The 25,581-nt window shown below is 37.1% G+C and overlaps 1 protein-coding gene across 1 annotated transcript; it reads right to left on the bottom strand.

Annotated features, from left to right (window-relative positions):
* Positions 1-225: 225 nt before the first annotated feature.
* LOC122890457 (alcohol dehydrogenase 6-like) lies at positions 226-16,882 on the bottom strand. The gene is made up of 9 exons (XM_044226069.1): positions 16,834-16,882; positions 14,502-14,603; positions 12,723-12,864; positions 8,523-8,610; positions 8,190-8,406; positions 6,786-7,050; positions 5,442-5,570; positions 912-1,050; positions 226-250 (listed from the first exon to the last, which is right to left on the bottom strand). The coding sequence occupies exons 1-9, from the start codon at positions 16,849-16,851 to the stop codon at positions 226-228; spliced, it is 1,125 nt and encodes a 374-aa protein (XP_044082004.1). The 5' UTR covers positions 16,852-16,882.
* Positions 16,883-25,581: the final 8,699 nt, after the last annotated feature.

Genomic DNA, 25,581 nt, shown 5'->3' with positions numbered 1-25,581 from the left:
TCTAAAGGGGAGGATGTTATTGGGGGACATTGGGCCACCTAAGAACAATGTTGATGGGGATAGTGAGGGTAGGTAGAAGCCAGCTATGAGCCTACTGCTGAATGTATCAGAGGCAAGAAATTAGAAACAGTGTTGTGTGGATAATTCTTCTAGACCAGGAGAATGATGCAGAGCACAATCTAGTTGGTGAAAGAAACTGCAGCTCTTAGTTATATCGCATTGTCCTTAAAGTAGCAGGATACAGCGGATACTGGAAAAAAAAAAGTTGAAATGTTTCTAAAACATCTGTTTTGGATTTGAATTTTTTAACTTTGTAGACAAGTAAGTTAGATTCTCTTAGGTGAGCCGAAAATGGGCAGATTAAATCAGTTGTGAGATCTTTCAAAATGGCATGAAACTCCAAGGGTAAAAGAAAAGGGATGCACGCTTAGTCTCTTGTGGGGAATACCAGTGCCCCAATTTATAACTGTAGTCTGGTTTGTGGGCCAAAGATAGACTTCAGAATTTAGAATTCTGAAGATAATTTTGAAGATAATTCTGAAGATAATTATTCTGAAGATAATTTCCCCTTTAATATAAACAAAACCAATAGTGGCCTCTTTATAAACTATGAGTTTGAACTTGGGCTAGAATTTTGTGAGCTAACTTCACTAGGTAATCTGTCATGTAAAAAAAAAAAAAAAGAAAGAAACCCACTAGATTGTAAATTAAAAGGTATTGGTAAGTATTTTCAGGCTTACATATTTTATAAACTGGGAATAAAATAGAATATAAAGCAGAAGGAAATGTTTCACAAATTCCTGAAACCTTAAATTCCAGCCCTTACTTCCTGTTTACTGCCTCCCCCAGTCCCCACACTTCTATTTCTTGGTCCCAAACACTCAGACATAAAAATTATGTGAGCAACTTGCCATTTTCCAGTTCTCATTAATTCAACCGCTTCATTGATTTTATCCAGATTCAGAGTGTGAGTAATTAGTGGGTCTAGATTAAATTTCTTTGCCATGTAATCAGAAACCAGTTTAGGGATGCTCTCTCTGCTTTTCCAGCCTGGAAATACACAGATAAACAATAGATTTTATGTATAAGACTCATCATACAGGAAAGGCAATATAAGGTAACTGCTGGAGGTCCTGGCTTTGAGGAGATCTAAGGATTTCCCATTAATTATCTCAGTCATCCCGGGAATGACTGTCCCAACCATACACCTATGTAGAAGGCTTTTCTTTTGAAGAAGACCTCTGATATTAAGAGGAGGATTTACTCAAAGCAAGTAGTACATGGGTCTCATCTTAGATATTTTTGGTGTCAGGTTGTACTATTTGGGGAGCTGTAAATCCATATCTAATGTATAACAAAGACCAAAGTCTTGGGAACTGTGAAAGGAAGTAGTGCAAAGTTTGTGCGTGTTTGTGTTTTGATCTGCAGCTTCCTGAAAAAGCCAAATACCTTAAGAACTTTCATCATGGCAGTGATTTCAGTCAAGTTTTGAGGAAAGAATGAAATGTGCTTTATGGAACTAAGAGTTGCACAGGGAAAGAGGGGGTCAGTTAAGGTAATGTAAGCTTGCCGTTCTCTTTTCTTTCTCATGATTTTCAAGAATCATAAGATTCAAGAATCATGATTTTCATGAGACTCAAAAATCATGGTTTTCAAGAAAATACTACCTTTATATTTAGCATTTATACATCCTTATATTTAGTATATTTAGTATACATCCTTATATTTAGTATTGTGCTAAGTAACATACCTGCTGGGGCACAACCCAGAATTTGGTGGCCTGCTCATTCCTGGAAAGGGTGAGTGTTGTGTAATGGTGCAGGGAAGCAGCAGTGTCAGAAGCAGCTTATACTGTGACAGGATCTTGGCAGTTACTTACTTTTCTTGATTCCATCCTGGGCTGGGTTCTCTAAGCTTCCTACTTATTCTCAAAACTACCTAAAACTTCATTGTCTATTAAGTTGGCTTCTGTTATATGTGATCAATTCTTAACTGTTCCTCTATTCATGACACAAATGGCTAGTGTATTTTTTTCTATTTGTTTTTATCTTTTTTTTTTTAAAAAAAATGAGGTGTAATTAACATATAACATATCGGTTTTGGGCCTACAACATAATGATTGAGTGCCTATATACATATATTATGAAATGATCACTACTAACCTATTTAACATCCCTCACTGTACACAGTTATAAATTTTTTTATTTCTTGTGATGACAACTTTGAAGATCTGTTCTTAGTTATTATCTTGTGCTTGGTGATCTATAAAGCATTTTCATATCTATGTGAGAAATCCTTCCAGTTGCTTTTTAAACAAGGAAAGGGTCCAAGACCAAACACTCGGTGAGGAAGTGTTTCTCACAATGGCATGGTGTTTTGTGCTTCATTGTGTACATTATAGGAGGTTTAGCCTCCTGGACAACACTGTCCCTCCCCCTTTCTCAATTTTTTGAGGTAAAACTGACATACAGTATTGGTTTCAGTTGTACAACATAGTGATTTGATATCTGTATACACTGTGAAATGATTACCCCAAGTCTAGTTACTATGTACTGCCTTACAAAGTTAATATGCTATTATTGACTGTATTCTGCATGTAATGCGTTATATCACCAGGACTTACTCATTTTTTAACTGGAAACTTGTACTTCATAACCCCCTTTACCCATTTTGCACACAATCTTCATCCCCTCCAATAACCACAAATCTGTCTTCCGTATCTATGAGACTGGGTTTTGCTTTGTTTCATTTATCATGTGGTATTTGTTTTTTTCTCTCTGACTTATTTCACTTAGCAAAATAGCCGCAAGGTTCATACTTGATATTGCAAATGTCAAGATTTCATTCTTTTTTTTTTTGACTGAACAGCATTCTATTATACACACACACACACACACACACACACACACATCTTTATGCATCCATTCACCGACAGGCACTTAGGTATTTCCATATCTCAGCTATTGTAAATAATGCTGCAATGAATATAAGTGTGTCTGTATCTTTTTTGTTAGTGTTTTCATTGCTGGAATTGCTGTATCATATGGTAGTTCTATTTTAATTTTTTGAGGACCCTCCCTACTGTTTTCCACAGTGGCTGCACTAATTTACATTCCCACCAGCAGTGCCACGAGGGTTCCCTTTCTTCCCCATCCTTGTGAGCACTTGTTATTTTTGTCTTTTCTAGCCATTCTGACTTGTGTGAGCTGGTATCTCATTGTGGTTTTGATTTTCATTTCTCTGATGATGAGTGATATTGAGCATCTTTTCATGTTCCTGTTGGCCAGCTGTTTGTCTCCCAGTGGAAAAAATGTGTATTTAGTTCCTCTCCCATTTTTTTTAAATGGGATTGCTTGATTTTTTGTTACTGAATTGTGTAATTCTTTATATATTTTGGATATTATTATCAGGCATATGATTTGCAAATATTTCCTCCTATTCAGTATGTGTGTATGCAGCCTTTAGGCTGAAAGCAGGAAAATGCTGGGCTGCTTGTGCTTGCCAGTTTTAGTCAGGGGCAAGGGAGCATTGCAACTGCCCATGCTCACAGACTTGAGCTAGGTACCAGGAGAACTCCATTCATGATTTCCTTGCCCCAGAGAGAGAACAGGGGAGCACTACAACCACTTGTGCCCTCTGGCCTCATTAAGTGCCATGGGAGTGTGCTGTATCCAAGCTTGCTTACCTATGCTAGCAGTTTTGTGGAGAGTACAACAATAGCATTGGCTAGTACCTCCATCACTGAGAAGCTTCTCATCTGGCCCCTGTCCTTCCAGCTGATGACCCCAGATCAGCAAATGTATCTCCCTCACATATAGTTTAGACAGTTTTCAAACTGCTGATTTTTCACTGGGTCTTGGGGTGAGCAAGACCATACATGAGCCTTCTAAGAGAGGAATCTCAGTTTTCTATAGCACTTGGGACCCTCACCTAATGTCAGCCCTGATGGGTTTTCCAAGCCGGACATTCTGGGGTCTCATCTCATCCTTGTGCAAATCTCAGGGGCCAGGGTGCCTGTTGTAGGGAACCAACCTTTTGCTCTTCTGGAACAAGTGCCTATCTGCTGAGATTCATCCTTACTGTATATCACTGAAGCAGGGGTGGGGTTTTTGTAAGACCATGTCTCTGCATCTTCTCCCCATGGCAATATGATCCTTTTATCCTTTGTTCTATATAGCATTTCATCTAGTTTTCAGTTTTTAGATCTTTTCCAGAGGGAAGTGATCCATGTGTGGCTGTAGGCTTGGTGTGTCTGTGGGAGGGGATGAGTTTAGGATCTCCCTATACTGCCCTCTTGTATCCTCCCTTTCTTAAATATTGTCATTATTTGAAAACTATTGACCCAGAGGATTATACTGTCTATGGAAGGTAGGATTCATTTAATAATAGCTATATGAATGCTTAAGTGGCCAGTGATATAGTTTATGGGAATTATTTAAAATACTGGTGATCTTATTTTATAAGAGTTAGCTGAGTATGTGTATTTGGAATCAATAGTTTTCATCTATAAAAGGGGGATAACGCAGTGGTTATATCCAATTATTACAAATGGAAGAACTGAAATTTATAATTTAAACTGGATTATTTATGTATTTGTTTGTTTACTTTTGCTAGCCCTGCCATTTATCTACTCTTCATAAATGAATTGGGTAAGACTCTTAGTGTCTATAACAATACATTGCCATAGCTAATTTGGAGACCACAAATAGCTCACTGGTCCAAATAATTCAGATAGCTCCTAATCCTTATCTCTAATGCTCCCAAATTCAGATTGTCCCAAATTTCTGGATAAAATGTTTCTTCTTAAATAATAGATTACTTGCTTATGAGACCAGAATCCTAAGCAGATTTATTTAGTTTTCTACTTTCTTAATTTTCTCAATAAACTACTCTTTTAAAGTCTATTAGAATGCAAGTTCTAGGACAGGCTTAAAACATGGAAAATCAAAGGATTCTATGAAAAAAATTTTTTTTCTGGGAATAATTCTCATTTGCTTTTTATTGGTAGTATATCTTTTTAGTCACTAATCCATTATGTTTAATATCTTTGAGTTGATATAAAGCTTACATTAGTCAAATAGTAGTTCAGTATATTCTTCAAAGAATCTCACTTGGCAGATATATAATTCAATTGAAGTATAGTTATTGATCACAATATTGCCTTTTCTTTTCAACTTATAATTTGTATTAAACTTTGGACACCGGTTTCTTTATTAATGAACAAAAAGCTTACCAAGAAGTAACTGTAAGTTTCAATAAAATTAAAAAAGTAACTGTATACATCAAATATCCATCTCCCTATCTTGGATATTTATGTGTTGAAACAAAAACTGTAATCTAAAGTTCTTGTTTTATTTCCTTCTTAAGCATTTATGACACATTTCTCTACTTATCATCTCTAAAACCTCATGCATTTTCCCTCTCCCCTGTTTCATCCATACCTCCAAAAATGGTTCCCTTCAAAGAACGTCCTGAAAGAAACAATAAGCCACTGATGTTGAGACGGACGCCTGCCAAGAACCCAACAATCACACAGACCCCATGGCTCTCGTGGCAGGAGGCCAGGGCAGCTTCGTGTTGTGAAGCAATGCAAGACAATGCAAGAGTTAAAAGATGTACTTGAGAGTTGGACCTAATTTCAGATAAACTGCTAAATGGTCTGTGATCTTTTCTGATGCTCCATGACCTCATTTGAAATAACATTTATCTCACAGGGATTTACTGAAACGACATTGCCTGATGCCTAGTGTAATACCTGGCACTTTAAGACTCAGTAAATGGAAATTAAAAAATGAAAATACTAAACACACCCGTGGTGGTAACAACAACAGCAACGATAGTAATAATTTTTATGAGAACCATTACTAATATGGGTGATTTGTTAGAACTGACTTTTTCTCTTAGACATTAACAAGTACAGCTGGAGAGTTGCATAACATCTTGTATTAGCCAAGTGATAAACAGATATGTTCCCGTTAGTTATTTTCAGAAGCTGTTTCTCATAGCAAGACTATCTGTGGGAAAGACTGTGAGAAAGATTTGGTTATACATTTTTACACACGAGGGAGTTCATGTGTGGTGAGGAATGAAAACATTTTGTAAGCTGAGGAAAGCACTGAGATTGAAAGAGACGGTGATTGGGTTTTCATACAGCTAACTAGAACACAGAGTCATGCAATTCGATAGTATGTTATTTCTACAAATCCTCAAGGAAAGCATCAGATTGTGAAATAACTCCCTCTACATTTATATTCTTATATAAACCATGTTCAGCTGGAAAAACAACTACTGATTGCTTCACTTTTGAAATGAATCCATCTAATCAAATTGGCTAATATTTTCTTTGGAAGCTTACTCAGATCTACCGTGAAAGACTGCTCAAAGTGCAAAGCTCATTCCTTTATACGGTGGTTAATCCAGTACTACCCTTATCTTTCTTAACTCTTCTGGCTTGGAATTTGTAGTTACCAGGTTGTTGTTCATGAAATAATTCAGTGAGAATTCTTTACAAAGCTTTTCTGTACTGCCTGTTGGAGGTTGTCTTCTTATTTGAAGGAATGGTATGATGGAAGAGAGGGAGAAATCTCAGTATGGGAGTTCAGTGTTGGAGTAGTGAATAGATTTGTAGGCGTGGACAGAGGATACCAGCTGGGATGTCATGGGGGCACAAGGAAAATTAAATAATTTAGAGGAAAAGTGGAGGGAATTTTAGAATTTTCATTCAGTTAAAATCTAAACTTATGACGGGCAGAAATATTGGTTATTTTCCCTCGGGAAAAAATCACATACCACAGTTTCTGGATTTCCGATGACCTCAAAGCAAAATTCCACACCAGCACCTGTCATATCAAATAAAACTTCTTGGATGGGCTTCTTGAAGTCCTGTGGGTTGATGCACTCAGTGGCACCCACTTCCTTCGCCTTCTCAAATTTATCTTTGTTGATGTCCACCCCAATGATCCTAGCTGCTCCTGCTGCTTTACAGCCTATGATCACAGACAGGCCGACTCCTCCAAGGCCAAACACTGCACATGTGGAACCTGGGGTCACCTAAGCACACGAAGGCAGAAAACAAAAGCAAAGGGGACATGTGTCTTGACTCAGTTGGAAAGACCCAAGTCTGTATATACTTTTTATGAGATATAAGCAAAGGACATTTTCAGATAAAACTCATTGTAACTGAGAGTTTTAGTTTCTGAGGGTATTTCTAGATGTGGAATACTGTTTGCTAGAGGAGCAAAAAACTGCCTGTAAATACAATTTTAAGTTCTGGGAGTTAACATGAGTAGAAGCAGTTTAATGAAATTTCATTGAATCTTAAGACTTACTTAACAGAATATTTGATTCCAGTTATTTTTGAGTTTTTAAAAACCATCCTCATCTATCTCCATGCAACCCTTCATTTCTCCTTTCCTTTGGAAAACGTTGCATCCCTTTAAATGTCAATGCCTTATGAAGCAAAGGCTTATTTTTGGGGGGTCCAAAATGAGAGTAATTCAAACAGAACCCCTTCTGTCCTATTTCTCTAGGATGGGGACTAACAGACTTTAGGGGAAAACAAAGTAATGAAGTTCAACAGCTATTTACAAAAGGTAGCTGGGAAGGTTTGGGGGATGTCTCAGAAACAGTAGTTCCCACTACTGAGTAGTTCCCATTCAGTCAGAGTGGGATTACCTGACCAATTTGTCTTATATAGCAGTATCTCTTCCGCCACCTGGTCTTTTTACTATCCTTTTATTTTTATGAGCACTTGACTTTCCCCTGATACATTATACAACAGAATAGCAGCTCAGTGAGTTTTGTTAGCTGCCGAATGCCAGCACCTGGAGCAGTGAATGACTCCATAAATGTTTGTTGGATAAAACCAAACCAAAACAAAAAGGATGAACTGGAATGTGGAAGAACACAGTAATTTTGCAACTGTTTTATGTTTAACTCCCAGGAATTCCTGGTATCTCCACTTGTGACTGTCATCCATACTTGATTTGCTACTTACCACTGACCAAAAGGGAATGGGAAAGATATTGAAGGGTGTGAGAGGATGACCAGACAGTAAGGAACTCAGGGATATTTAGAGGGAGGTTTGTGATTCTTCCTCAGGTTGTTTGGTTAAACATGCCCAGGTGCATGAGGATTTTCATCTCCATCGACCAAGAATTGCGTTCATACCTGGTATAAATGCTCCTCACCTTGGCAGTATTGATTGCAGCACCATACCCGGTGGAAAAACCACAGCTCACTAGGCATACTTTCTCCAGAGGAGCAACTGCATCAATCTTGGCAACCGAGATTTCTTTTATCACTGTATATTCAGAGAAGGTGCTTGTATTTGCAAAGTGATACACTGGTTTTCCCTTGCAGGCAAACCTACTGGTACCATCAGACATCAGGCTGGACTCTGACTGTCTGTTATAGACAAAAACAAAACAAAACACAAAACCAAATTTTTCTTTTGAATTAGAAAGCTTAGTTTCCTTCTAAGGAAATTGAATTTTTCAAAAAGATTATTAGTAAAACCTTACTTGGTTTGTATACAAAAATTATCCCCAGGATTAAGGCAAGAGGCACATTCTCCACACTGCGGTAGAAAGAGTGTGATAACTTTATCTCCTGAAGAAGAAAAGCATTTATTAGGTTATTATTTTTCTAAGTAAAGAGATAGCTGACTTTCAGGACTTCACCAACAAGACACCCAAGAAAATATGGTAACTGTGAATTATTTCTGCATTTAATGGTGCTCAGTTTTGTGGAAAATATCAAATACTTATGAAAAGAGGGGATGTCTTCATCTGTGTCTAGCCCTGGGCTCAGCAACTGAATGTCAAGGAACTTGCCATCCTGTAAATTCCTCTTGAAGCCAAATGATTTTGTTATGTAGTCATTGAGCCATGCCTTATTTTATATTTTCTATACAACTTCTGCTGTGAAGGATTGGATGTAAAATAGAATGGATTCTAGTTCAGAGAATAAGTAAAGAGTGTCTCTTTACTCTCCTCTGTGTTTTAAATCAGTCCTTCTTGGCGGTGGTTCCTCTAGCAATGTGCAAAGTATAAGAAAATAGTTCAGGCGGTTCCTTTAGTAATGTGCAAAGTATAAGAAAAAAATTAGAGTAACTTGCTTGTAATGGACTTACTGACTTGTAATCATACAACCGCATTATCTATTGTTGTAGAGAAATTTGTTTCATAGTTTTAGTTAAGAACACTTACAGGATTTGGACTTTATAAATTTACTTTTAGTTTTTAAAAAGTATACATACATATGTCAAAACATTTAAATTTCACAAAAATGTAGTTTATGTTCTTATCAATGGTATCTTTCAGAGATGTAACCCATTTCAAAATATAAAGGCTAACATATGGTTTACCCTCTTTGTAGGTCTTACTTTTTTACTTAACAATAGACCTTGGAGATTTAGTGATTTTTGTTTAATAGTTACATAGTTTTTCTGTCGTATAGATATATCATCATTTATTTAACCAGTTCTTTGGACACTGATAGACATTTAGGTTTTTTCCTAAACAGTCATGAAAAATAACAATGCAAGGAATATTTTGTGCATACATGAGCTGTGGTAGGGGGAAATTTTAAAATGTGCCCCCCCAAGAGGTCCCATTCGAATCCCCAGAAACTGAATGTGTTATCATGCCCATGAATATGTTACAGGGAAAAGGGGACTTTGCAGATGCAATTAAGTTTATTGAGCATCTGACATGAAAATAGGGAGATCATCCTCAGTTATTTAGGTGGATCCAAAGTAATCACATGAGCCCTTGAAAGGAGACAAGAGGAAAAATCAGAAGACAAAGTGATTGCAAGGTTGAGTAGGATTGGATATGCCAGTGCTGCCTTGAGACTGAAAGTGGGCAAAGGGCCACATGAGAAGGAATGTGAGCAGCTTCAAGGAGCTGACAGTGGCCCTAGCCAACAGCTGCTCAGCTAAGGTTGAAGACGTCAGTTTTACAGCCTCCCGGAAATGCATACTGACAACTTGAATGAGCGTAGAAGTGGATTTTTCTCCAGAATCTCCAGATGAGAAGCCAGCTGATCAACACCTTGATTTCAGCCTTGTGAAACCCTAAGCAGGGAACTCAGTCAACCACCCAGACTTTGGACCCACAGAAACTGTGAGATAATAAAGTTGTTTTACTTTAAGCTGCTACATTTGTGGGGATTTTTTTTTTTTTAACATCTGTAATAGAATGCTAATACACGAGTATAGAACTATAGAATGACTTTCTAGAATTGGGAGTATTGGATCCAAAATATACACATTTAAATGATGTTACATATTGCCAAATTCAGAGTTGTACAAATTTACTTTCTAGATAATAAGGTTTGAGGTAGCTATTTGCCTGCACTCTGTCAGTCCTACATATTATCAGAATTTTAAACCTTTGCTTATTTGTTAGATAAACAATGTTTTCCTCCTACACTGTTGCTGGGAATGTAAGCTGGTGTAACCACTCTGGAAAACAGTATAGAGTTCCTCAAAAAGTTGAAAATAGAACTACCCTACAACGCAGCAATCACACTACTGGGTATTTACCCTAAACATAAAATGGAGTGATCCAAAGGGGCACATGCATCTGAATGTTTATAGCAGCACCGTCCACAATAGCGAGACCATGGAAAGAGCCTAGATGTCCATCAACAGATGACTGGGTAAATGTATATATATACACAACAGATGTGGTGTACATATACAATGGAAAACTATGCAGCCATCAAAAACTGAAATCTTGCCATTTGCAATGCTGTGGATGGGATTGAAAGTATTATGCTAAGCAAAATAAGTCAATCAGAGAAAGACAATTATCATATGATCTCTCTGATATGAGGAATTTGAGAGGCGGGGAGGAGGTCATGTGGGGAAGGGAGGGAAAAATGAAACAAGATGGGACCAGGGAGGGAGATAAACCATAAGAGACTCTTAATCTCAGGAAACAAACTGAAGGTTGCTGGAGGGGTGGGGAAGAGATAGGATGGCTGGGTGATGGACATTGGGAAGAACATGTGCTATGGTGAGTGCTGTGAATTGTGTAAGACTGATAATTCACAAACCTGTACCCCTGAAACAAATAATACCTTATATGTTAATGAAAAAAGCGAAAGCAAAAACAAAAAGCCAGTATTTTACCATTGTATTTTGTTTTAAACATTTTAAAATTTAAATTTGATTAATTAACATATAATATATATTTGGTTTTAGAGGTATAGCCCTGTGATTCATCAGTCTTACATAATACCCAGTGCCCATTGTATTTTAAATTTTTATTCAGTATGTTTGAGGTTAGGCAGCTTTTCATGTGTATATATGTATTTTCTCCAAAGGAAATGTACATTTCCTTTGGCTATTTTTCTACTTGGCTGTTTTTATCAAATGGCTTTTAAAAAATTCTTTATATATTAGGGGAATTTGCCCATTGTCATATTTGTTATTGATTTTGGTGTTTTTTTAAAGATTTTATTTATTTATTTGACAGATCACAAGTAGGCAGAGATGCAGGCAGAGAGAGAGGGAGAAGTAGGCTCCCTGCCGAGCAGAGAGCCCAATAAGGGGCTTGATCCCAGGACCCTGAGACCATGATCTGAGTCGAAGGCAGAGACTTAACCCATGGAGCCACCCAGGTGCCCCGGGGGTTATTTTTTATAAACAAAATTTTAAGAACTTTTTATGGTGTTAATTTAATTGATGTATTATTTCATATCTTCTAGATTTTTTTGTGTTGATTAAAATTTCCTTCCTTTCCCTGAGGTAATACAGTGTTCTCTTATGGTATTTTTTTTTTTTTTAAGACTCCATTTATTTATTTGAGAGAGAGAGAGCACAGAGGGAGAGGAAGGAGAAGCAGGCTCCCTGCAGAGCAGAGAGCTGGGTGGGTAGGTTCTATCCCAGGACCCCGAGATCATGATCTGAGCTGAAGGCAGATGCTTAACTAACTGAGCCACCCAGGCGCCCCTCTCTCATGGCATTTTATAGCACTTCTGCAGTTTCACTTTTCACATTTAATTCTTGGGTTCATAATGTGTATTTCCTTGACATAAAGAATGTAATAGCAACTCAACTTACTTTTTCCCCAGATGACTATCCAGTTGTTTCAACATCATTTACTGAGTAATCCACATTATCCCCTTCAAGTTTGAAAGCAAAACCAAACCAAATCCTGTGTTAAATTGGGTTTTGGAGGGGGTAGAGGGATGGGTGAGTAGGTATTAAGGTGGTGGGTATTAAGGAGGGCACGTATTGCATGGAGCACTGGGTGTGGTGACTAAACAATGAATTTTGGAACACTGAAAAAAATAAAACAAAATAAAATTTAAAAAATTAAAAAAAATTTCTTTATATATTTGATCTAATTCTGGACTCCTTCCCTCTTTTGTTCCACTACTGTGTTCAGCTATTTATTATATGCTTCATTTTAATAATTTTCAACAGTTTTCCTCAGTTTCCTTTTTTTATACATTTTTGCCTCATTTTTACTTTATTTCAAGTTCAGTTTATTGCATTCTACTTGTTTTTATTAATATCAAAATAGGAATGCAAAGATACATTTTGTGTTTTTGTGTAACTTATAAATAACAATCCCTCCTTTCCTATGAAATGGGCAACATTTCACATTTTGTTTCCAATTGAGCTTAACATTTAAGAGATGCTTGTTATTTTCCTGATGGGGGTTCTAAGTTGCTGCAATTTCCTAGCTCCCAGTGCTAATTCATACCTGTTTTCACTGTGCTCACTCCTTCTCCCACACTCTCAACTATTCCAGCTGCTTCATGGCCCATAATGACAGGATAACGGTTGTAAAAGGTTTTATTCTCCAACATTTTCATCTCTGAACCACAGAGCCCCGTGGCCACAATCTATATGGAAGGCAAAAAGTAACATGGTTTTCTCAGTGTCAAACAAAGGTGTTTCAGAATTGTTAATCTTTTAAACAATCTTTAATTGTTAAAGTTTTTAAATGTTTTTCTAAAAATTTAAATTCAATTAATTAACATATAATGTATTATTTGGTTCGGGGGTACAGGTCTGTGATTCATCAGTTTTATATAATACCCAGTACTCATGACAACACATACCCTCTCCAATGGCCATCACCCACTAACTCATCCCCCTACCCAAATCAAAATCAGGGAAATACAAATCAAAACCACAATGAGATACCACCTCACACTAGTCAGAATGGCTAAAATGAACAAGTTAGGAAACGACAGATGTTAGTGAGGTTGTAGAGAAAGGAGAACTCTCCTATGCCATTGGTGGGAATGCAAGCTGGTGCAATCACTCTGGAAAACAGCATGGAGGTTCCTCAAAAAGTTGAATATAGAGCTACCCTATGACCCAGCAATTGCGCTACTGGATATTTACCCTAAAGATACAAACGTAGTGATCCGAAGGGGCACGTGCACCCAAATTTTTATAGCAGCAATGTCCACAGTAGCCAAACTACGGAAAGAGTCTGAATGTCCATTGACATATGATTGGATAAAGAAGATGTGATGTATATACACAATGGAATATTATGCAGCCATCAAAAATGAAATCTTATAATTTGCAATGACATGGTTGGAACTAGAGGGTATTACACTAAGCAAAATAAGTCAGTCAGAGAAAGACAATTATAATATGATGTCACTGATATGTGGAATTTAGGAAACAAGACAGAGGATCACCGGGGAAGAAAGGAATTGTTAATCTTTTAATGAGTTTGATACACTGCATTAATATTAATGCATTTATTTCTTAGATTTAATTGTAGAGAGGGGTCAATAATAATTTGTTTAAAGCAATTCACTGGTTTTCATTAGCTAATTTCAGAAGCAAAATGATGATTTAAGACTTACATAGGTTCAGAAAAGACATCTGTACAACTGTAGTGTACATCAGAGGTCTCACTTCTCCTTCATTGAAGCTTGTGGGTAGGAGTATGGAGGAGGAAGACCAATTATAGAAATGAAATAATTGGAACACAGAAAAGCAAGAGATGTTTCCTATTATAATTGAAAACTTAATTTATTTCACGGTGGAGGGGGCTTTAGGGTTGTATTAACCATACAATATGGTTTATGGGTAGAAGCTTCTTTTAATTAGTAGTTAGTATTATAGTTGTAAATAAGTATCCTTTATGCATTTAGCCTATGCTATATCTTCCTAATCTTTTGTCTGGCTGGATTAAAAGACTGTTGGAGTGACGTCTGCCTTCGGCTTGGGTCGTTGATCCCGGAGTTCTGGGATTGAGCCCTGCTTCAGGATCCCTGCTCAGTGGGAAGCCTGCTTATCCCTCTCCCACTCCCCCTGCTTGTGTTCCCTCTCTTGCTGTCTCTCTCTCTCTCTGTCAATTAAATAAATAAATAAAATCTTAAAAAAAAAAGACTGGTGGAAATGGAAAATAAATAGCAGAGTACGTAGTTTTTGAGTTGAGCATTGTGAAAAGAATGTGTAATTTACAGTTAATAGCTTTGATTTTTGGTGTGGAAATATGATTTTTTTTTTTTACCTTTATGCGAACTTCCTTTGCCTTTGGTGGGGCAACTTCTACCTCCTCGATGGAAAATGGTGCACCAGGCTTCCAGAGTATGGCTGCTCTGCACCTAATGACCTGGGAAATAGAATATGGGGGCAGAAAGGGAAACTTCTTAGGCCTAGGAGCTGGAGAATTCTTATATTAATGAATATTAGAAGGCTTAGTTCAGTTCTACACTCAGAACTGAAAAGAATAATCATTGCTTAAATATATGCTATATGTAGTTTCTAAATACCAATTCAGCTTTTCTTGTGCTATCAGTTTCTATATTCTAGTTATTTTCACAGTACTAATTATATAATGCTATACAACAAGAGGGTAGATGTCCTATTTTTGATGTTTGTATCAAGAATGACGTTGTCCAGTGGCTGTTTTGGCATGAGGATGGCATTTGCATTGTGGGAATTTATGTGATCCTAGGTATGGGAGATCATCAGTTTTGGGGTGGAGGGGTCAATTATGGAGCAGGGATGGAGACCATTAGTTGTGGTAGTTCATCAAATGGTGGTGGTCACTGGCAGTCTAAGGTCAGAAAAGTTGTTGGTGGCAAAGTAGTATTTAGGGGTTCTCATTTCAGTCTACCCCTATACTTGCTATAAAACCTCTTCCTATGTTGTTTTACCTTTCTTTTTATAGATTCAACCACTACCTTTTTGGAGATGACTTTGACAGTCTGTATCTATAGATAAACTTGACCCTAAGCTTTAGACTTATTTATTCATCTCCTATTTGAATGTCCTATAGAAACATTTAAACATGAACACATTAGGGGTGCCTGCGTGGCTCAGTTGGTTGAGCGTCTGACTCTTGATTTCAGCTCAGGTCATGATCTCAGGGTCATGGGATGAACCCTGTGTCGGGCTCCATGCTCAGTGCAGAGTCTGCTTGAGATTCTCACTTCCCTCTCCCTCTGCTCCCCCACTCCACTTACTCTCTCTCTCAAATAAATAAATAAATCTTTAGAAAAACAAAAACAAAACATGAACACATTATTTCTTTTTCCTTCCTTCTGTCCTCTTTTCACCTTCTGTTCCCTTTCCCCTCCTCAATGAGTGGAGGACACAACATATAATCTATTCCTCCCCTCTGTAGTCTCTGTTTCAATGAGTGGCCATGTAACCTATTCATTTATGTAGGAAAGAAACCTGGGAAGTATCCTTAGTTTATCTCTCTCCCTCAACCTCCACAGTGTAACATTTTCTGGGAACTTTTTCCTTTTCTCTACTCTTGCCACCACTGTGTGGTCCACATCCTCATTGCCTTTCAGCCTGAGTTCATCAATTTCAAATCCATCCTCTATGTTATTTGCCATCTGCACTATAATCCTGATTGTGCTAATCTTTTGCCTAAAAGTGATACTCTGATTGTTTATCAGGATCCATTGACATGATCTATGGTGCTCTCCATGATCTTCCAATCAGTGTCTCACACCTTTCCTCTGGTCACTTCCTGCCTTAGATTTTACCCTCCAAGCACAGGAAAATATTTTGGAGATTCTTATGTGGGATATCTTTCTCGTTTCTATGTTGCTCCTCATGCTTTATCTGCCTGCACAACTGTCTTCTCCTGTACGTGGCACATTCTTTTTTTTTTTTTTTTCCAATTTATTTATTTTCAGAAAAACATTATTCATTATTTTTTCACCACACCCAGTGCTCCATGCAAGCCGTGCCCTCTATAATACCCACCACCTGGTACCCCAACCTCCCACCCCCCTGCCACTTCAAACCCCTCAGATTGTTTTTCAGAGTCCATAGTCTCTCATGGTTCACCTCCCCTTCCAATTTACCCAAATTCCCTACTCCTCTCTAACGCCCCTTGTCCTCCATGCTATTTGTTATGCTCCACAAATAAGTGAAACCATATGATAATTGACTCTCTCTGCTTGACTTATTTCACGTGGCACATTCTTCTGCAGGTTTCCTCTTAGGTGTCACCGTCTCTGGGAAGCAATGCTAGGTTAGGAGCACTTTGTTCTCTCTTTTTCTACCCTTGCACACTCTCTTATAATGATTCTTTTATAATTACTCTATCTCCTTGTGAGACCACTGAAAGAGAGGATGTCTCTGACTCTGGAAAGTTTGACATAGGACTTGATATATTGATTACTGAAGAAATGAAAAAATGAAGAAAGGCAAGTGCTTAAAAGGCATAAAATAAAAGGGAGTAGAGGAGCGATACTAAGATCAAGATAGTCTCCTACTTGGAAAATATAGATACTGTTTGGGTGATGGGGTGTAGGTGAATAAGCAAGCGCAGAAGCTGACACAATCATGACACAATATAAAGAGAAGACTGTACTTACTTTCCCTGTAGTACTCATGCTGCCTGTTTTGGGGTTCTTCTCTCCACAAGTGAATGTATTGAGAAAGGAGGGATTCTGGCTCTAGCTTTCACTGCAGGAAGGTTAGTATTACACAAGTCACTGGTTAGCCAAGAGGTTGGGTCATGAGTTTTTTTGTTTTGGTTTGGTTTTTAAATAATAAGGCTATCATTATGCCCAATGCCTGGAAACTGAGATTTTTCCATTTCCTTGAGGGAGGTTTTCCTAAGTATAATCTAAATAGATTTAGCTCAGTGAAAGTACATAAAATGTGAAATTACCCGAACTTCTTTTCTTTTCACAGTTGTGAAAGTCGTGAAGCTTCTCTCTACACTTGATCTTAGCCAAAAGGCCGAGAAGCGATGTGAAGCTTCTCTCTTAGTACACCTGTTGAATTTTAAATTTGGTCTTTTAAATGTCCAAGTTTAGCATTTCTAACAGAGCTTACAAAATTGTTTCTTTTATGTTGCTTTTCAAATGCAAATATGATTGTCTGTGTCTCTAAATTTGAGTAATCCTTTTGATTTTCCAAACGTGTGTCACATTGTTGAGCACGTGACTTGACCGTTTTATCTGGTAGTTTAGCATACACTCCCCACTTCTTGGTATGTGGAACTGGTTACCTGGAGAAAGTGAACCCAATTTGCATAATGATCCTGACAGTCCGATTTGAATTTAAGATAAACCTCTGTATGTGGACTAAGAGAGTCTTGACCAAGACCCAGGACCTTGGTAAACAATGACGGGAACAAGTAAATACGTCTCTTGTGAAGGGAAGAGAAGAAGAGTAAATGCTGTTCTGTGTCAACTGCTGTGATCATAAGTTTTTTTTTTTATCATGTTGATACGGTGATTTATACTGATTAATTTCTTGATATTGAACCAGCTTTACCTACCCAGAACAAATTGCACTGGGCATGCAATTCCTTTTCTATAATCCTGGATTTATTTTGCTAATGTTTGTTAAAGATTTCTGTGTCTCTATTCATGAGAGTTACTGGTGTTAGTTTTTCTTTCTATGTGCTGTCTTGGTGTGATTTCGGTATCAGAGTAATACTGCATTGACCCTTTCACTGCAGATGTTTGAACTGTGTGGGTCCACGAATTTTTGTTGATAAATGTAGAATAATAGTGTAAATGTATTTTCTTTTCCTTATGACGTTCTTAATAACACTTTCTTTTTTCTAGCTTTATTGTAAGAATATAGCCTATAATACACATAGCATATGTAATATGTGTTAACTGACTGTTTATGTTATCAGTAAGGCTTCTGGTCAACTGTAGTTAAGTTTTTGGGGAGCCAAATTTATCTGCAGATTTTCAGCTGCACTGTGGTGGTGGGGTGTCTGTGCCCCTACCTCATGTGTTGTTCGAAGGTCAACTGTAATTTTGAGAAATTGATCCCTCCTCTTCTGTTTTCTGGGAGAAATTGTGTAAAATAAGTGTTAATTCTTTAAGTATTTGGTAGAATTCTGCAGTGAAGCTATTTGGGTCTACAGATTTCTTTTTTGGGATTTCTAAATCATGCATTCAACTACTTTAATATTTGTAGGGTATGCAAATGATCGATTTTATATCTGGTGAGTTGTGATAGTTTTTTAAGCAATTAGTTCGTTTTATCTAAGCTGTCAAATTTATGTGTGTAGAGTTAATAGTATTCCCTTCTTTTTTTGTATTAAAGTATAATTATATACAGTGTTATATTAGTTTCAGTATAATATAATGATTTAACAATTATATAAATTTTTCACTGCTCATCAAAATAAGTGAACGCTGAATCCCCCTTATCTGTTTCACCCTTCCTCCCACCTACACTAGTAGTTGTCACCACTGATAACTACTAGGTTTTCTCTGTATTTAAGAGTCTGTTTTTTTTTTTCATTTGTCTTTTTGTTTGTTTATTTTGTTTCTTAAGCTCCACATATATTTGAAATCATATGGTATTTGTCTTTCTCTGACTTATTTCACTTAGCATTATATCCTGTAGGTCACCCATATTATTGCAAATGTCAAGATCTCATTCTTTTTATATAGCTGAATAATATTCTATTGTGTATATATATTATATCTATATTTGTTCTTTATCTATATACATGTATTTATATCTTTATCTATTCATCTCTTGATGGATACTTGGGTTGCTTCCATATCTTGGCTATTATAAATAATGTTGCCCTAAACATAGGGCTACATGTATCTTGCTCCTAACCTTAGAGGAAGAGCTCTCAGTTTTTCGCCATTGAGTATAATCTTAGCTTCTTCCTCTTTTTTTTTTTTTTTAAAGATTGTATTTATTTTGACAGAGAGAGACACAGCAAGAGAGGGAACTCAAGAAGAAGGAGAAGGAAAAGCAGACTTCCTGCCGAGCTGGGAGCCCGATGTGGGGCTCAATCCCAGGACCCTGGGATCATGACCTGAGCCAAAAGCAGATGCTTAATGAGCCACCCAGACACCCTTAGCTTATTATTCTTTTGATGTTTGCAGTGATTGTAAGGATATCCCATTTTATTCTGGGTATTGATAATTTGCATCTATTTTCCTTTGTCATTGTTGCCAGAGATTTATTAATTTTATTGATATTTTAAAGGAACAACTCTTTCTTATTGATTTTTGTTTTTCCCTTTTCATTTCATTGATTTTTGCTATTATGTTATTTTATTCATTCTGCTTGTTTTGAGTTTATTTTGCTCTTTTATTTCTGGGATCATGAGGTATGAGTGAGAATGATTTGCAGCTTTTCTTCTTTTCTAAAGCAGGTGTTTAATGCCATAAATATTGGATCAGTGTAGTTTTGCTGTATCACACAAATTTTTAAAAAATTTTTTCAGTGAATTCTATTTTTTTAAAAGATATTATTTATTTATTTTAAAGAGAGAGAGAGAGAGCATAAGAGGGGAGAAGGTCAGAGGGAGAAGCAGACTTCCTGTGGAGTTGGGAACCTGATGTGAGACTCGATCCCAGGAATCTGGGATCATGACCTGAGCCGAAGGCAGTCACTTAACCAAATGGGCCACCAAGGAGCCCCTGTGTCGCACAGATTTTTGATGTTATTTTTTCAATTTCACTAAGTTCAGTGTGTTTTGAAAAATTTTCCTTGAGTATTCTTTAACCTAAAAAAAGTGTGTTCTTTTGCTTCTAAATGTTTAGAAATTTTCTTTTTATTTCTGTTACTGATTTCACATTCAGTCTCGTTATTAATTTCTAGTTCAACTCCATTGTAGTTTGATAATGCACTTTGCATGATTTATAATTCTTTTACATTTGTTAAGGTTTGTTTTATGGCCCAGGATATGGTCTCACTTGAGACACGTTTTGTGGGCACTTGAAATGAATATGTATTCTGCTCCCTTAGTGAGGAGTGTTCAATAAATAAATGTTACGTTCCATTAGTTGGTGATGTTGTGAGTTCTTTTATACTTTTGTCTTCTTTCTGTTTAAATTTTCTATCCATTTTTCAGACAGGGATGTCAAAATCTTCAAAATTGTGGATTTTTTTATCCTATTTTTATTTTTAGTTTCCTTATTATGTTTTTTTCTTGTGATGTCTTTGTCTGGTTTGGCATCAGGATAATACTGGCCTCATAAGAAGATCTGGGAAGTGCTTGTTCTCTCCTTTTACATTTTTGGAAGAATTTGTGAAAAAGTGGCATTGATTTTTCACTAAATATATGCTAGGGTTCACCAGTGAAGCCATCTGAGCTCAGGCTTCTTCTTTTTCTTTTCCTTTTTTTTTTTTTAAGTTTTTATTTAAATTTGTTAGTTCACACAGAGTGTAATACTAGTTTCAGGTGTACCACATACTGATGCAACGCTTCCGTATGATACCAGGTGCTCATTGAGCTTCTTTTCTGTGATAAGTTGATCACAAGTTCAATCTCTTCATTTGTTATGGGTTTGTTCAGAATGTCTGTTTCTTCTTGAGTTAGTTTTAGTAGTTTTTTTTTTTTAAGATTTTATTCATTTATTTAACACACAAACACACACACACATACACACACAGATCACAAGTAGTAGGCAGATAGGCAGAGAGAGAGAGGAGGAAGCAGGCTCCCAGCTGAGCAGAGAGCCTGATGCGGGGCTCAATCCCAGGACCCTGAGATCATGACCTGAGCCAAAGGCAGAAGCTTAACCCATTGAGCCACCCAGGCACCCCCATTTTGGTAGTTTTTGACTCTGAGAATTTTTCCTTTTTATCTAAGCTATCTAATTTAATGGCATGCAGTTATTCATAGTGTTATAGGATGGCAGGGTTCTTGTCTCTCGGAGTCGAAGAATGAATCTCGTGGACGCAAAAGGGTGAGGTGAAGTGCAAGTTTATTAAATGAAGGTGAGAGCAGAAAGCAAAGAAGCAGCTCTCTAGAGTGAGAAGGGTCCTGAAAGGGTAGCCACTGAAGGTTTCTAGTGGTAGTCTTTTATTGAGAATTGACTGGGAAACTTGTGACCTTGAGATTCTTCTGCAGTCTTGGTTTGAGCATGGATTATTGATAACAACCTTAATGACTTAATTCTTTGAGATGTGACACTTTCTATGATATACTGTAGCCATCAAAGAAAAATGGTTTGTAACCATTCAGGACCAGCTGGTCTGTTTCCTTATCTCTTGTTCACTCTGGGTTAGCACTTCTGCCTGTCAGGAATAGATTCAGAGACCAGCCAGAGGCCCCCTATCTCTCCTTGTCTATGCCTTAACCCTTTCCTTATTCTGTAGCATTCCTTCATAATATTTTTTATTTCTATGAGGTTGGTAGTAATGTCCCCTCTTTCATTTCTGAATCTGGTAATTTGAATTTTTCTTTCTTGGTCAATCTAGCTAAAGGTTTCTTAATTTTGTTGGCTATTTCAAAAGAACCAGCTTTGGTTTCATTAATATTCTCCATTGTTTTACTATTTTCTATTTCATTAATTTCTCTTCTAATCTTTATTATTCCCCTCCTTCTGCCTGATACAGGTTTAGTTTTCTTTTTGATTTCCAGTGTTGTAAGGTAGAAAGTTCTTGATTTAAGATCTTTTTTCTTTTTATTTTTTTAAAGATTTTATTTTATTCGAGAGAGAGAGCAGGAGTGAGGCAGGGGCATGGGCAGACAGAGAAGAAGCAGGCTTCTTGTTTAGCAGTGGGCCTGATGCAGCTCAATCCCAGGACCCTGAGATCATGCTCCAAGAAACATTTAACTGAGTCACTCAGGTGCCCCTCCAGTAACATTTTTAGAAGTCTGTTTTGTTTAATATCAGTGTAGTCTATCCAGCTAACATGTGGTTGCTGTTTGCATGCTATCATTATCCAGCCTTTCCTTTCAATCTATTTATATCTTTGAATATATAAATACAGGCAGCATATATTTGGATCTTGTTTTTTATTTAGTGTGACAATCTCTGTCTTTCAACTAAATAAGTTATTCGAGTTTAATGTTATTATAGTTATAATGTATATATAGTTATATAATAGTTATAATGTATATATATAATGTTCATATAGTATAATGTTATTATATATATATATTTTCTCTTCATTTATCTCCTCCTTTCCCTTATGGACACCAGAAAATGTCTCTTGAATTGAATACAGTGGATAAGTAGCAACCATGGGATCTGATTTTAGTAACGGGAGGCAAAGACAATAAAGCAAGAAAGAGTTGTGAGCCTTGAGTTGTCATCTTGTTTGGATCCACAATTACAGGGTCCACTTTACCCCATAATTTCTAATCACCTTTCTGCTGGCCATGAGGTGGTCTGGTGGGAAAGGGAGAGTTTTCACAGCCTCTCTCTATTTTCTAATTGTCAATGGTTACACGAGGATCATCACAGTATGATCCACTTCAGATGTTAGTTTTTTTCTTTTGTTCCTCATCTCCTGTGATGTAACATCCCCATTTTTAATAGCTGTGAAGTAGTTCTTTATTAGGAAGAATAATATACATTGCACATTGTATATTAGCAGATTCCCTAGATCTGTGCAGTAGTCTAATTTTTCTGTTCTAAATGTGTTTGTTTTAGGGGCCTTGGCTCATTAATTCATGTTCTTATTTATTAATTCATTTAAGCAAAATTTTTTTTTGTACTGAGCAGCTTTCATGTTTCAAGCATTATACTTGATGCTGAGGTAATGATTCTGAATTAGATATTCAGAGAATCCAAAGTCTAATAGTGCAAACAAATAATTAATCGATAGTTACCATACAGTGTTTGACCTGTTGCAATATGTCTAGGAGGAAGTAGAGGGTGAATTGAACAGAGAAATATATGTAACTTAAATTTCTGGGTACTCAGAGGCCTTGGTAAACTGTAGTTTGGATGATGGCTGGGAGTTAAGGAACATGGAGCTTGGTGGGGATGGGTTTTGTGCATGGATGGGTTCCAGAACAAGGAGAACTACATGTGTGAAGGCTCAGAGACAAGAGCCTGGCATCATCCTTTGAGGGGTGGGGACTGTGGGAAAATCGAAAGAAGCTCAGTGTGATTGAGTTATTGCGTGTAAGGGGTGAAATAATAAGATGTGAATAACATGGAAGATTCATATATAGAGAGGAGAAGAATGCAGGAGAATTTACTCACCTGGTAATTTGCTATGTGATTCTAGGAAATTACTATACTGCACTTCCCTGGATCCTGATTTTCTTCCCCATAAAATGTAGGAAACATGCAAATGGCCTAGGGGTTCATCTACTCATACCCTATAAAAGCTAAGTTCAAAAGGTCCCTTTGTACGAGGTTCCTACAGATAGCTTCTGTTAGTGGGGTTGAGGAAGGCTAATAATATTCTAGTCCAGGAATCTTTGTATAAAACCCAGGGGTAGGGACGCCTGGGTGGCTCAGTTGGTTAAGTGTCTGCCTTTGGGTCATGTCATGATGCTGGGATCAGCCTCCTCTGCCTCTCCCCTCTGCCCCTGTCCACTGCCCCTGCCCCCAGCTCATGCCCTCTCTCTCTCTCAAATAAATAAATAAATAAATAAAATCTTTAAACAAAACAGAAAAACCCCAGAGGCTTAGTCTGCATTTCTTTTTCCTCATTAAAGTTCATCTCAAATTCTTTGCACCCATTTTGTTCTATTACCATATACACTGCTATAATTACAATGGGGTAATATTTATTTATTTTACCCCTGGTGCCAAACTCTAATGTTCTTAAATGACAAATGATTTTCAAGCCAGTTCCAATAAAGGAAATTTAAACAGAAGTAGCACTTCCTGATAGTCCACTTCAGCAATGTAAATTGCTTGAAGACTTTGTAAATAAGTTGATGAAAATTGCGTGCTTTTATGGTCAAGTTCTGAAATTAGGTTTTAAGATAGGCAATATAACTGCTTTAAATTAATATCTTGGGCTTATTTGTAATCACTACCCCATTAGTCATAGTTAATGTGAATGACAGAAATGGCAACTTCTCTGATCTTTTTATGTGCTTGTAAACTCTGCAAAAGAACCATCCACCTTATAAATAAAGCATGTTATCCATCAAATTAGCATCAGTGCCCATCTCACCACCTCAGGAAATTAGATTCACCCTTTTCATTTTTCCCTAAAATTTTGGTGACCTTGGTCTTTGACATTTTTTGAAAATACTATAAAAAATCTTGAAAATCTTGGGGTGCCTGGGTGGCTCAGTTGGTCAACTGTCTGCCTTTAACTCAGGTTATGAAATGAGGGTCCTGGGATTGAGACCCACTTTGGGCCACTGTTCAGTGGGGAGTCTGCTTTTCTCTCTCCCTTTGCTTCTCCCCCTGCTTGCTCTCGCTCTCAAATAGATAAATAAATAAATAAAATATATTTTTTAAATTCTTGAAAATGTATATGTTATTGTTATTCCCATTAGATATTTGAGGCATCATGGGTAACATGGATAACATGGGTAAAGGTAGCCATTTGGGGTCACACGGACACTGAGTAAAGGGTTGAGGGCTCCTCACAACTGACTTAAAGGTCTTTTATTGTGGTTCTCTGAGCTGTTTTTAATAATTGTTTTCTTTTATACTTGCTCTGAGACCTCATTTTTCACAAAATTTTGTATTCTAGAGTCACATGTATAAAATATTTCACACAGATACATCTTATGTTACATACCACATTGACACACCACTCACACACACACCACTTATGCACAAGAACCCACATATTTCTATCTCAGAGCAATTCATCTACCTTATTAATTAGTAAAAAGGCAAATTACAGGTTGTAAGCAAATCTATATTTTGACTTTGTTTTGTGGGTAGTCAGTTACCATTTTAGAAGTAGAGTCTGGTTTTAAACTCTGTATAAGGAAAGGTTAATAATAAAACAAGACCTGAAAAAAAAATCAAAGCTAACAAAAGCATCAAATGAATTGCTGATGTGTAAAATTTATTCCATAGCAGAATCCAGTTAATGTGCAGGAGTGCTAAGATTGTAGGTGAGTCCTGTAAGGGCAGTAGTGGACTGATGACTGAACCCCATTTCATCATGATCACAGACCTTCAGCCTACTGCTCTCCTCTGCCTCAGGGCACTAAGGATTTCCTGTAACTGTTTACCCTTCAGCTGGCTTGATTTGCCATGTTCTCCCTCCATCTGAGGCTCTCGATATAGCTCCTTCACATACCTAACATTTCAACCTCAGAAATAAGTTCTGCTGCTCCTTTACTAGTGTTTGGGGTGTAGTGTACCTGAGTAGTTGCAGAAGGTGCTTGTGGTGCCCTGCCTGGATCCCATTTATTATTTGATCACCTTGAGTAAGTTAGATGCAGACATTATTTTTCCCAT

Source organism: Neovison vison, chromosome 11 (assembly GCF_020171115.1).
Source record: "Neovison vison isolate M4711 chromosome 11, ASM_NN_V1, whole genome shotgun sequence".
NCBI classification, from domain to species: domain Eukaryota; kingdom Metazoa; phylum Chordata; class Mammalia; order Carnivora; family Mustelidae; genus Neogale; species Neogale vison.
This window is presented reverse-complemented; position numbering and strand designations above follow the sequence as displayed.